This window comes from Dermochelys coriacea, chromosome 2 (assembly GCF_009764565.3).
Source record: "Dermochelys coriacea isolate rDerCor1 chromosome 2, rDerCor1.pri.v4, whole genome shotgun sequence".
Lineage (NCBI taxonomy): Eukaryota > Metazoa > Chordata > Testudines > Dermochelyidae > Dermochelys > Dermochelys coriacea.
The window spans coordinates 112,860,642-112,875,326 of record NC_050069.1 but is presented as its reverse complement, the minus strand read 5'-3'; the positions used below and the strand labels follow the sequence as shown (position 1 = coordinate 112,875,326).

The following is a 14,685-nucleotide window of genomic DNA, read 5'->3' as shown; positions in this document are numbered from 1 at the left end:
TTAGTACAACATAAGAATGGCCATACTAGGTCAGACCAATGGTCCACAAGGCCAAGTATCCTGTCTTCTGATAGTGGCTGATGCCAGATGTCTCAGAGAGAATGAACAGAACAGGTAATCATTGAGTGATCCATCCCCATCATCCACTCCCAGCTTCTGGCAGTCAGAAGCTACGGACACCTAGGGCATGGGGTTGCCTCCCTGACCATCCTGGTTAATGGCCATCGATGGACCTATCCTCCATGAACTTACCTATTCTTTTTTGAAGCCTGTTATACTTTTGTCCTTCACAACATCCCCGGCAGAGAGTACCACTGGTTGACTGTGCATTGTTTGAAGTAGTACTTCCTTTTGTTTGTTTTTAACCTGTTGCCTACTGATTTCATTGGGTGACCTCCTGGTTCTTTGTGTTATGTGAAGGAGTAAATAGCATTTCTTTATTCACTTTTTCCACACCAATCAAGAATTTATAGACCTCTCTCCTATCCCTTAGCTATCTCTTTTCCGAGCTAGAAAGTCCCAGTCTTTTTAATCTCTCATCATACAGAACCTGTTCCACACCCCTAATCATTTTAGTTGCCCTTCTCTGTACCTTTTCCAATTCTAATGTATCTTTTTTGAGATGGGGTGTCAGGATCTGCACGGCGTATTCTAAATGTAGGTGTACCATGGACTTATATAGAGGCATTATATTTTCTGTCTTGTTATCTATCCCTTTTCTAATGGTTCCTAACATTGTTATCTTTTTTGACTGCCCCTGCACATTGAGCAGATGTTTTCAGAGAACTATCCACAATAACTCCAAGATCTCTTTACTGAGTGGTAACAGCTAATTTAGACCCCATCATTTTGTATGTACAGTTGGGATTATGTTTTCTAATAAGAATTACTTTGCTTCTATCAACATTGAATTGCATCTGCCATTTTGTTGCTCAGTCACCCAGTTTTATGAGATCCCTTTGTAGCTTTTCGCAGTCTGCCTGGGACTTAATCATCTTGAGTAATTTTTTATCATCTGCAAATTTTGCCACCTCACTGTTTACCCCTTTCTCCAGATCATTTCTGAGTATGTTGAACTGGTCTGGTCCCAGTATTTACCACTACCATTATTTACCTCTCTTCACTCTGAAAACTGACCATTTATTCGTACCCTTTGTTTCCTTCCTTTCAACCACTTACTGATCCATGAGAGGGTCTTCCCTCTTATCCCATGACTGCTTCTTTTGCTTAAGAGCCTTTGTGCAGGACCTTGTGTGAAAGGCTTTCTGAAAGCCTGCATACACTATATCCACTGTATCAGAAGCTGATTTAAACAATAGGTTACATACCACAGTTAGTAGTTCTGCAGTTTCATATTTGAGTTCCTTCTGAACTTTTGGGTGAATACCATCTGCTCCTGATGACTTGTTATTGTTTAATTTATCAGTTTCTTTGAAACCTTCTCTAATGACACCTCAATCTGGGACAGTTCCTCAAATTTGTCACCTAAAAAGAATGACTCAGATGTGGGAATCTCCCACACATCCTCTGTAATGAAGACTGATGCAAAGAATTAATTTAGTTTCCCTGCAATGGCCTTATCGTCCTTGAGTACTCCTTTAGCACCTTAATCATCCAGTGGCCCCACTGATTGTTTAGCAGACTTCCTGCTTTTGATCTACTTAAAACATTTTTTTTCCTCTTAGTCTTTGGCTAGTTGCTCTTCAAATTCTTTTTTGGCCTGCCTAATTATACTTTTACACTGGGCTTGCCCGAGTTCATGCTCCTTTCTATTTTCCTCAATACGATTTAACTTCCAATTTTTAAGGGATGCTTTTTTGCCTCTAACCACTTATTTTCCTCTCTTTAGCCATGGTAGCACTTTTTTTTGTCCTCTATGTTTTTTAATTTGGGGTATACATTTAATTTGAGCCTCTATTATGGTGTTTTTAAAAAGTTTCCATGCATCTTGCAGACACTTCACTTTTGGGACTGAACCTTTTAATTTCTGTTTAACTAGCTTCCTCATTTTTGTGTAGTTCCCCTTTCTGAAATTAATTGCTACTGTGGTGGGCTTCTTGGGTATAATCTCCCCCCCCCCCCCCCGGGATGTCAAATTTATTTATATTATAGTCACTATTAACAAGCAGTTCAACTATATTCACCCCTTGAACCAGATCCTGTGTGCTACTTAGGACTAAATCAAGAATTGCTTCTCCTCTTGTGGATTCCAAGACTATCTGCTCCAAGAAACAGTCATTTAAGGTGTCAAGAAATTTCATCTGCATCCCGTCCTGAGGGGACATGTACCCAGTCAATATAGGGATAGTTGAAATCCCCCATTTTTACTGGGTAATTTATTTTTTTGTAGCCTCTCTAATCTCCCTGAGCATTTCATAGTTGTCATTCTGGTCAGGCGGTCGGTAGTATATCCCTACTGCTATAATCTTAATAGTCAAGCATGGAATTTCTATTCATAAAGATGGTTCACCTTTTATTTTTTAACTGCTTTTTTGACAAAGCACCCAGGAAAAAAAGCCTATTAAATTTTCATTTTTAAATGCTTAAAATAGGAAGTGAGAGAGACAACGTGGATGAGGTTATATATTTTATTGGCTCAACTTCTGTAAGTGAGAGAGTAAAGCTTGTAAATTGTAAATTCAAAAGCTTCTCTCGCTCATCAACAGAAGTTGGTCCCACTTTGTCTCTCTCTTATCCTGGGATCGACACAGCTACAACACCACTGCATAGAGAAAATGGGAAGTATCAACTATAAAGTAAACAAAGGAGCTGAACTGTAAGTACCCGTAACCATCTCATATCTATGACGGACATCATAAAAGACAACAGGGACTCATCTGCCATGACAGAGATTTCATTCATGAAAATGTTGGACATATGTGTATTTTACATGTTTAAATGGATTATGGGTGCTTTTGAAAAGAATGGGCATTTACTGCCATGCAGGGTTAATCTTTATTTCAGCAGTCTCTAGAATTGGAATATACTGGAAATATTGTGTGGTAAATGCTGCTGCAGGTGGCAAGGGTCCAGACTTTATTGGCAACGTTTTTCTTTTTAAAATCAAAAGCAATAACATTTGTGAATTAAAAAAAACCACCCTTCTGATTAGCACTGGATTCTAACAGATACAAAACAAAATTCAACTTACCATTACATTGCTTTCAAGCATTTCCAGCCCTGGAGTGCCATTGGCTTGCAGCAGGGTATGTACCACATCATCAAGTTTGTTCTCTTCCGCAGCAGGAATGCAATACCTGTTTGTTTAAAAGAGAAAATAGAAAGAGCATTTACTATGTAGTAAATGGTATTCCCCAACTTGTTCAGTAAAGGGAAGGATTGACCAAATCCACTCCAAAGCGAAAAGCAAGTGGAAAAAAATTAAAACAGCCCCCCCAGCTGTTTTGGCAAGATACTTCAGATTCATAGGGAGTTATTTATTTGGATTCAACCCTATAGTATTTACTATAGTCAAAGGAAAAGAAAAGGTTGAAATGATTACAAGCTATCCCCAAAGCAGAACATGTGACAACTCATTACTCTACAAAATCAGAGAGGAGAGAATCAGTAACATCCTGACATCTACAGTAGCAAGGATATCAGCCATCAGGTTGTCATCTACCCACACTGCATACAGTCACACTAATCCTTACTTTGAATGACTATATTTGTTACATATGCTTAAAATGTAAGCCACATTTTTTTCTTTAATAAAAAGAAACATTTATGGTCCCAAATAAGTAACAGAATACAGATATTGGAACTTACATTAGAAATATTTGATTAATAAAAGTACAATATTTCAAGATCTTCTCCCTTCACTTACTTGAGAAGTCTCAAGTTCACCTTCCCTCCTTTTCCCTGCAACAGAAGCTATCAAATGCCTAAAACACAGCAGGCAAGACAGGAAGAGAGGTTTAAACTGGGTGCTGAACTACAGGCATCCCATATTTGCTCGCCTCCTCCCATATTTTGCTAGCCACCAAAGTGGAAAAATTACGCACAGTCTCATCTGTGCTCATGGCCATTAGCACTTTCCCAAGCAGAAGTGGCATGACACACTCTAGGAATATCTTAGGTAAGTTTTATGCAGCTGGGGAATTGCCACTGTGCAGGATGTATAGGTGTGATCTGGCAGATGAGTAAAGACTGAACGGGAAGCAGAAGTAGAGACACATATACTGCATGGGGAGAGGGGAAAGAAATGTAGAAGAGAAACACTTATCAGTATTATCATGATCATTATATTGCAGTAGCACCCAGGGTTCCCAATCAGTGCCCCATCATGCTATGCACCATATACGTGTAATAAAAGGCCAGCTCCTACTTCAAGGAGTTTACAATCTTAGTGGAACACAAAAAAGAACAGGTGGAAAACAAACAGGGAGATGGACAAGATAATGGTGAAAATTATGTTTGGTATAACAGACAGCTGTCTTGGCGTACCACTATAGAAATTTACCAAACCATGCCTGCCACAACCTCTCCTTCCCTCTTTCTCCAAAGAAGCTTGGCTTTCCTGCCATTTAAAAGAGTATTAGGAATACCCAATCTCCTCACACCCAAAAACTCCCAGGCAAAATTGAAATTAAAGCTGTGAGAGAGATGCAGGAAATGTGATCAATGAAATACTTTCTTAAACACATGAAAGTTGAAACACCTGTGGTGAAGGAGACAAGCTCAAAAATGGATGATTTTTAAAAGATGCAGTTTTCCTTCACTGCAGTGCCTTAAAGGGGCAGGCGAGGGGGTGGGTGGGGGGAAGGAGAGCAAAGTCTGTGCAGGTTTACCATTCAACTATGTGATTTCAGCTATATGCTCTCCAATTTCTTCTGTGCAAAAAAGCCCTTGGTGCAGGGTTTGTTTCTTATAAGAATGGCTATATGGGATCAGACCAATAGTCCATCTAGCCCAGTACCATCTTCTGGCAGCAGCCAATGCCAGATGCTTCAAAGGGAATGAACAGAACAGAGCAATCATCAAGTGATCCATCCCATCACCCATTCACAGCATCTGACAGTCAGAGGTGTAGAGATACCCAGAATATGGGGAGGCATTCCTGACCATCCTCACTAATAGCCATTGATGGACCTATCCTCCATGAACTGATCTTTTTTGAACTCTGTTATACTTTTGGCCTTCGCAACATCCCCTGGCAGAGTTCCACAGGTTGACTGTGTTGTGAGAAGAAGTACTTCCTTATGTTTGTTTTAAACCTGTTGCCTGTTAATTTAATTGGGTGATTGCTGGTTCTTGTGTTATGTGAAGGGGTAAATAACGCTTCCTCATTCACTTTCTTCACACCATTCATAATTTTATAGACTCCGTGACATATCCCCCCCTTAACTGTCTCTTTTCTGAGCTGAATAGTCCAAGTCTTTTTAATCTCTCCTCACATGGAAGCTGTTCCCTATCCTTAATCAGTTGATTTGTCCTTTTCTGTACCTCTTCCATTTCTAATGTATCTTTTTTTGAGATGGGGCAACCAAAACTGCACGCTGTATTCAAGGTGAGGGCATACCATGGATTTATACAGTGGCATCATGATAGTTACTATCTTATTATCTATCCCTTTCCTAACATTGTTAGCTTTTTTTGACTGCCACTGTACGAGTGGATTTTTTTAAGAGAAGTATTCATGACTCCAAGATCTCTTTCTTGAGTGGTAACAGCTTTTTTAGACCCCATCATTTTGTATGTACAGTTAGGTTATGTTTTCCAATAAGCATTACTTTGAATTTATCAACATTGAATTTCATCTACTATTTTGTTGCCCAGTCACCCAGTTTTGTGACATCCCTTTGAAACACTTCACAGTCTGCTTTGGACTTAACTATCTTGAGTAATTTTGTATCATCTGCAAATTTTGCCATTTCATAAATGATCTCAAAGATGGGATAAATAGTGAATACATTGAACAGTACTGGTCTCAGCACAGATCCCTGTGGGACAACGCTATTTATTTCTCTCCATTCGGGAAACTGACCATTTATTCCTACCCTTTGTTTCCTACCTTTTAACCAGTTAGTGATCCATGAGAGGACCTTCCCTCTTATCCCATGACTGCTTACTTTGCTTAAGAGCCTTTGGTGAGGAACCTTGTCTAAAGACTTCCTGAAAATCCAAGTACACTGTATCCACTGTATCACCCTTATCTACGTGTTTGTTGATGCCCAAAAGATTTCTAATAGATTGGTGAGGCATAATTTTCCTTTACAAAAGCCGTGTTTACTCTTCCCCAACATACTATTTTCTATCTGATAATTATGTTCTCAGCATCTGAGGAATGCTGAGCAATACTGATTTTAGGGTCACTAACAGATGACATTAGGTTTCCTTTGAAAATACAAAATTTGCCAATATTTTATCATGCAACTCTCAGCAAGGGAAGGTGTGCAGGACAGAAAGCAGTCTCATCCCTGTGATCCACCAGTGTTGCTTGAAGCTACTTTGTAAAGGGCTTAGTAGGAATTCATTTGTGGGCGCGAATATAAATATGCATCTGCAACAGCTGGATTCCTTCTACGAAATGGAAGACCTAGAGTGTCAGAGTGTTTTCCATAGTAAATCAAGGTACTGCTGTTTAGAGTAAGCTGGAGTGGGCTACAGTGCATATGAGTTGAGGGGAAGAGAGGGTTTTTAAAATCATTCAGCTCTTGTCTTCTCTTCAGCTAGATGTTTATTTTTAAAGGAGTAATTTTACTACTGACATTTCTTGTTTCCCTTGTGACATTAGGTGTTTGTGAAATGGGCAACTGTTTCATGGTTGAAAACAAAATCTTGAACTCATGTTTCAGTAAAATGGAGCCTATGTGCATACTCTTACTGATTTGGGATCTCGTGTGCATCTCTCATTTTGTATGTGCTGTTTACTTCTACCCCATCTTCCAAGTCAGTCTAAAGGAGAACATGTTCTTATTCTCTCTCACTCAACCACTGCCTCTCCCCTTTATTTCTTTTAACTGTCAGAGGTCCTGTGTCTTTTGCAGCCATTCCTCTAGTCACAGCTTTCGTAGCTGTTCAGTGACACTAGTTCAGACAGACAGAAAGGTCTTTAGAGAGTTAGCCAGGGTGCAAAAGGAATCAAGCTTGGGTTCCAAATTTCTGTCACCAGATTTCTGAACTGACCCAACCTTACCTGGAATGTGTTTAGAAACACATTGTAGTCAGCAAGGGGCCATATTTCAACTGCAGCACCATGTTGGAAAGGAGAGAGAAAGATGAGAGCCACCTGAGACTATTCCCCCTCACTGCTTCTGGACCCAGAACCGTGCATGGGACATTAAGCCCCATACAACCCAACCTTGCTCTCAACCATGTAGGCTCAGGAAAGGAAAGAAAACTCCAGGGTGTAGGCAGCCAGTAACACGCTAGCAAGAGCTGCTACCGAAGCAGTTTCAGTAGGAAACTTTGGATACTGATTATGTCAGACTGCTTTCTATAGATTTTATTCTGAAAAGATTACCCTACCAACAATAGGCTGCTGCTTCCAACCTCTTCCCACCCACTCCCTCACAGTCTCTTCAGTTCAGCCTCACTCCAACTGTCCTTCATGCTCCTCTCCATCCATCCCACCTATCCCCCATACCTCTTCCCCCACCATTTTTTCCCTTTGTTTTTCCTTTTTGCTAATCCCTTCGTGCCTTCCTTCCTCACCCACCCATGCCCTATAATACACACATATAAACATACATGTAAGATTACATAAAAAAATACAAAAGTAAAAGAATGTTAAGATTTCAAAGTTAAACACTCAAAAATTAGGAAGTGCCAAAATTTAGTTATCTGTGCAACCTTAATTTGCCTCCCAGCAACCTTGGGTGCAGATGGATGCCCTGATTGTCGGAGCCCTGGGCGCTTGGGATCCCTGCAACGAGCGTGTGCCGCGGACCCGCAGGATCGGTCAACAGTACGCATGGCTCATGCGGCGCCTCATGGTCTGGACACAATCCGATGGTCCAGGGACATCTACATCAAACACATCACCGGCCACCGACAATACCAGGAGGTGTGAGCCGGTACGACATCGTGCATCAACTATGGGAAAGGGACTGAGAGACTTTTTTCATTGGACCATATGAACTGGAACCATAAATTCACTGAACTTTAAATCCTACCAAATGAGGGCAGATCCATCCTCATCATCGTATCTGCTCATTATACTCCACAATGAACATAGCCATTATATGGACAACATACCCCCATATCTCAATGTCTGTACTTTGACCTGTTAAACTTTTACCCCCAAACAGGGAGATTGCACATTATGTATTCCTTACTCCACCCACTCCTAAACTGAATTTCACACCCCTTGATAATCTGTACCTTATTCCCTGATAACCAGAAACTTCTATGCCTAAACTCTGTACCGTTTTCTTTTTACTTCAACGTTATCTTAATAAAATTATTAATTCTACTTAAAAAACAAATCCCTGAATAAAAAACTAATTCCATCACGTGATTCATCAGCAGAGTTGGAACCTTTAGATCCACTGCATAGACCTTTGTCCCTTGGCCTAACAGAGTAACTCAGAGCAGTAGTAGACTATTATCCTTTATTTGGACCAGCACTAGAGGAGAGCACTTTGCCAGTAGGTTTCACAGATATTTGCTGGCAGCAGAGGAATGGTGGGACAGAGGAATCTTGGATTCCATTCCAGACTGTAGAGGGAAGTATGCTCTAGGGGCAACCAAAGCATCTGTCCCAGCCTTCCCCCGTCCCCTTTTGTCTGTGTTCCCTACAATATCCCCTCTTTCCTGCCCCCTCCACACACACACACACACACACACACACACACACACACACACACAGCCTGTCCCCTTCTGTCTCTGTTCCCACTGCTCTTAACACAGTTTTTTTTGCTCCATTGATCCACATGGCTATTTTTTTTTTTTTATTGGGAAGGAGGGGTGATACCAGTCAGTTCTGTGTTTTCAGGGAACCAGGGCGCAGTATCTAGCCTGTCTGACTGATGAAAGACACACACCACCATGCCCAGTGTCTGTTTGAACCAAAACCAATCAGAGAAAAGACTTGTAGAAAGCAGTGAAGGGCGTTTGGAAACATACCTAGACCCCTCCTCACAGGGGTGACAAGATTAAGACATCTCCATTAGCATACAGAATGAAGAACCGAGACAACTCCCGTCGCCTCATCTGCATGAAAGATGGGACAGGGAGACATCCCCATCTGCATACAGAATGGAGAACAGAACTGCACTGAACTCTGGGACCAGAAAAGCAGGGAAGCACTGCATCATGGGGGATCTCTGCTCCAGATGTTAATGAACCTATGCCTGCACACACCCAGCTCAGCAATTATCAAACCAATTCTACCAATACATCTTTGATTGATATCCAAAATACTGAAGCAGCCTAGTTGCACTGTGGGCTCCCTGGAAGAAAACACCACCCATAGCCAAGAATGATCAGCTCCTATTGTCTAGCCTAAAGAAAACCCATGAGTCATCAGTTTACCTATAAACAAATCTAATGTTCTCCATTGTATTTTCTCTACAAAAATCCCTACGTGCCCTCTAGTCAGTGCTCTGATGCATGGACCCAAACACAGCATCAGTTCCACTGGGACTCCAATCTCCTCACTGATCGTGCTGGGGGCTCTGCCTGTTTCCTGCACTCAGGACCCTGAGCTACCACCATCACCTGGGAACCCCGACCAGTTCATGCTTCAGATCCTTTCTTTCTCTTGCTCTCTCTTTGTTTTCCTTTCTACCTCAGGTATTAACCTTTAATAATGTATGTTATGTTGGTTTAGGCTCTCCTTGTGTAGTTATCCCTATTATTTAATAAATAACTTTTATGGTTAAGCTGGTTGCTTCTCTCTCTCTGAGCTTTACTCTTTTGTGGTTTTAGCTTCCCTCATTTACTCTGCAGCAACGCTTCTTTTACCTAAGCTAAAGATTCCTATAGCACCCAAAAATACTGTGGGTTTTCTCATCAAGTGGGTTACTACCAGTACAATTGTGATGTGAAAGTGGGTACAGGGACGTGTTAAACCTGTGGCATATAAGGAGGGGCAGCTGAAAGTGCTGTTTGACCCAGCCTATTGAGACCAGGGGCACATAAGGGTGACAGCTTGACAGAGCTGCTTGACCCACCCCATTAAGTACAGGGCCATATGGGGGGGTCGGCTTGAGAGAGCTGATTGACCTGGTCTGCTCAGACTTGCTCTGTTAACGTGTGTGTGTGTTCATCTGGTTCTAAGGCTGGAGGAACCCAGTCCTGATGAATCTAGGTCCTGCAGGATAGCTCCATTGGGAGGGAACTTGTAGAAGGAAGGGGTGGAGCTATGAACAAACAAGTGACAAAAGCAGTACATTAATGGAATTACAGACACCCCCCACCCCCAGAAGAGTAACCCTAATAAATGAGCATATGCCAAAGTAACGGGCACATCTGGTAACAGAGGGAGAGCACCAAAAGGGTTTTTTTCCTCTGATGGCAAAACACTGAGGGGCTGGTCCTGGCTTCTATCCACCCCCACAGCCAGTTTTCACCACCCCGACTCAGTTCTTCACCACTCAGCACCTGAGTTAGTGTACTCCCTTCTCCTCAATGGGTGGGTGCCAGTAGGACAGTGGTTCCCAAACTGTGGGATACACCCCCACCAAAGTGGTGCAGAGGAACATCTGGGGTGGGGGATTGCAGCGGACCTGGGCCAGCTCCCCAGGAGGGGAGGAGGGAGTGCCACCCAGCCCTGCTCTGGCCCTAGGCTCAGTCCCAGCCATGGCTCCCCTCCTGGTCTTGGCTCCCAGCTGTGGCCCTAGCTTAGGGTTGCCAGGTGTCCGGTTTTCGACCAGAAGGGAGCTGACCAGACACTAAAAGCCCAGTTACCCACAGTAACCGGCCTCCGCCACGAAGGGAGGGAGCGGGAAGAGCTGCTGCTGGAGCCTGGAGATGCACTCAGAGACGGCTCTGGCAAGAGATCTACCAGCAGCTCCTCATCCCCCACCCTTCCCCCAGAGCACAGCTCTCCCTCCCTGACCCCACTCATTCCCCCACCTGGCTGCAGGGGTGAGGGGATGCAGACTGGAGAGGGGGAAGGACACGATTGAAAAAATTTGGGGACCACGGCACAAGGAGGTGAATTTAGAGCACAGGAGACACACCTCTGCTCTCAGTCTTTATATCTGGTGCCACAACAGCCCCTGGTGACTAGGAGCAGCAATTGCAGGTAAAGTCCTCAGTCCAGGCCTGGAGCATGTTCAGTGTGGATGGAATTTAAATTGCCAATCTCTATCTCTCTGCTGAGCATGTATAAATGGCAATTTTCAGAAGCTTACAACTCAGCGAAAGGTGGGTGGATTTTCATGGGAACAGCAACAGGCACATCCCTGACACTAGGGTCATGACCTGCCAAATATGAAATCACTGCTTAAAAGCATGGAGGTGCTAGAGCTTCTCAAAAAATAGGAGAATGTAAGATTTTTTTTTTTAATGCTTGCAAAACAATGTACTTTTCCCTAATCTGATTCTTGGGAGCATCTTCATTGCTATTCCTGAAACTTTCCAAAGAAATTTAGCTTGGGGCTGACAGCCAGCATGGAAAATATCAGGCCAAACAGTTAAAGTCTGGTAAAGTTATACACAACCAAAACCAGTGTCTTAGGCAACCTTAACTGTAGAGTGTGCCACCAGCTCTGCCTATAATAAAATGTGAAAAACAACCTCCTCTCCCATCTCCCCACACCCCAAAAAAATATTTTTATAAAATTAACAAATTCACATGACACTTGCAAGCCATTACAATTCACTCTGATTGTGTATTGTCTCTTTCCCCAGTTACGATCTGTCTTGTCTTAGACCGACTGTAAGCTCTTCATCACATGGACAGCCTCTTATTCTAAGTTTGTTCCTAGGACAATGGGGACCAAATCCTGGTAGGGAATTTAGGTGTGACATAAGCTTACCTGTATTCACACAACTCAAGTTTAGTACCATTAATACTGATAAGAGTTTAAATCATTTTAATTAGTAATTAAGAGGGTAACTGAACATCTCTGTATGTTTGGTTTTCTTGAAATCTTATAAAGCATTTTAAAGTACTATGTGTGGTAGTACTGTGTGTGTCAAGCATCATTAGCCATTATAATTCAGCCTCCATGCATTAAGGTTTTATAATCAAGGGGTTTCTGAATTACTTTATTACATTTTTGTTTAATCAAGGCCTACAAGCTTAGCTGCTTATATTGCAGCTCTTATTGTAGAGCAGATCCTTTCAGGATAAGATAGTACTACAGGAATAACACAGGTAAGTATATTAAATGCTGGCACCATCTGCTTCCAGTGATTCCACTATCAGCTGTTGTATTTCCATTACAATCTGAGCAATATTGTGTAATGACTACAGTAAGCAGCAGTCACCTCCAAGCAGATGTGTGAGCATGTTTTAAACCTATTTGCAACAGGTGCCCACAAACACAAAACGTGGCTATAAGAAGTTACAGACTCACCAACCATCCACATCAAAATGTTAGAAGGATGTGGCTTCAAAGGCAGGTATCATTGGGTACAAATTAAAAATATACCGTATATACTCGTTCATAAGCCGAATATTTTTGGTAAAAAAGTGATGCATCTAAGAGCGGAGGTTGGCTTATAAATGGGTCTACACCAAAATTTCATGATTTTAAACTCTATGAAATCACTGAATTGAATATCTTATACATTGTTGTTTTGTTTACCTGGAGTATCTGCAGGCATGGAGCCCCTCAGTTCCCTGTGGCTGCGGTTTGCTGTTCCTAGTCAATGGGAACTGCGAGAAATAGCACTACTTCCCGCAGCTCCCATTGGCTGGGAATGGTAAACTGCAGCCACTGGGAGCTGAGGGGCTCTGCGCCTGCCAACGCTCCAGGTTAACCAAATGTCCTTACCCGCCAGCGGCTTACCCTGACGGGCCGGGAGCCGAAGTTTGCCAACCCCTGAAATATAGGGTTGGCTTATGAAAGAGTCAGAGTTTTTACCATTTTTACTTATCCATCTTGGAGGGGTCAGCTTATAAACAAACTGGCTTATGATCGAGTATATATGGTATATGTGGTCTGGTATCTACACGTTATCTTGTTAAGTAGAAGAGTGGGCACAGTTTAGCAGAAGGATGGGATCAATCACCTTAGAAATGAGAATATATAGCTGGCTTCAACAACTCTCTCTACACATCAGTCTAAGGAAATCCTGCCTTGACTAGCTGTCATTTAGATTCTAGGTGTTCAGAAACATTCTGCAGAGTGAAATCTACATAAGGCAGAAATGGTTTGCTGCTAAATAGCCTAAAACAGAGAATAGAAGAAATATTAAACTCCTTTCCTTTAGAAGGGTTTTTTCACTTAGTTTATACCATACCATTTGTCAAGAAATTTGATAGACTTTCCCATTAAATTTGTAATCAAAGAAACTTCGTTTCCTGATGTGAATTATTCAGGCAAAACACAGTAGCCATACTGCAGTAGCTTCCAATCTTCCTACCGAGAGCCATTGGGGTTCCAAGTAATGGGACAAACCGCAGTGATACTCACCAAATGCAATCAGCACCAGTGTGTAAGTAGTCAATGTATGGAAGGTGATTTTGGTCTCGAGACCAGCATGAGGTAGAAAAGACCATGCCAATACTTAGCCAAGGAATTGTCACTCCTAAAATACAGGAATTAAAAATAAACTTTAATGGATTAGAACATCAATTAAAAATAAATAAAAGACATTTTTGGAGCTCATTTCAGCTGAAAAGCCTGCTTCTCCACTGAGTTGACCCAGGAGTTTTAAATGAAATGGTCACTAACATTACAGTAACTGTAGTTCTTTGAGGTATGTTGTCCATATAGAGTTTACTCTTGGTGCACATGCACCCAATGCACTTGAGTCTGAATTATCCTGGCCAGCGGTGTTTGTTGGGGCCATGCCTGCACCCTGAATGTCTTTGTGCCTCCCACCAAGGTCAGCCCTACCCACCCCTCAGTTTCTTCATCAATACAGGATCCAGATATTATCAGACTTTGTAGTAGCAGGAAACAAGGACAAGTTGTGAAATTATATATGGAGAACATCTCAAAAAAGCAGTTACTATAAGTAAGCCAACTGCTTTTCCATATATATTCCACTGTTGATAACTCACAAGAAGTGACCTAGATCCAAGGAGATGGGTGCTGCAGTCTACCTAAAAAAATGAATGTATGATATCCAAAATTCTCACTTCCATGATAGATTAATGCTGGGTAAAGTACGCATTGAACTCCCAAATAGCTGCCCTACAAAAGTCTAGGATGGGAATGTTTCTCAAAGAAGCAACTGAGGTTGCTTGCACTCTACTTGAGTGACCTGTGATCTTTCTTGATGGAGCTATATTTACCAATCTATAGAAGTTTGTACCAAAGTCTTTGTTTGAAATAGCTTGTCCTTTAATCCTCTCTCCACAGATTATGAAAAATCAAGGGGATACCCTAAAATGGCTTAGTTCTGTCTATAGAGAATTAAAACTCCCTTTGGACATCTAGAGTGTGGAGCTTCGCCTCACTTTATTTTAATAGGTTTCAGAGTGGTAGCTATGTTAGTCTGTATCAGCAAAAATAACGATTAGTCCTTGTGGCACCTTAGAGACTAACAAATTTATTTGGACATAAGCTTTCGTGGGCTAGAACCCACTTCATCAGATGCATGGAGTGAAAATACAGG

General features: G+C 41.9%; 1 protein-coding gene across 1 annotated transcript in view; it reads right to left on the bottom strand.

Moving 5' to 3' along the window:
- Positions 1 to 14,685, bottom strand: part of JARID2 (jumonji and AT-rich interaction domain containing 2) — a 315,117-nt gene that overhangs the window by 14,781 nt on the left and 285,651 nt on the right. The window contains exons 12-13 of the mRNA XM_038389592.2: positions 13,536 to 13,650; positions 3,152 to 3,257 (exon numbers count right to left, since the gene is read on the bottom strand). Coding sequence (XP_038245520.1) covers positions 3,152 to 3,257; positions 13,536 to 13,650 — 221 coding nt within the window. The remainder of the gene's footprint in view (positions 1 to 3,151; positions 3,258 to 13,535; positions 13,651 to 14,685) is intronic.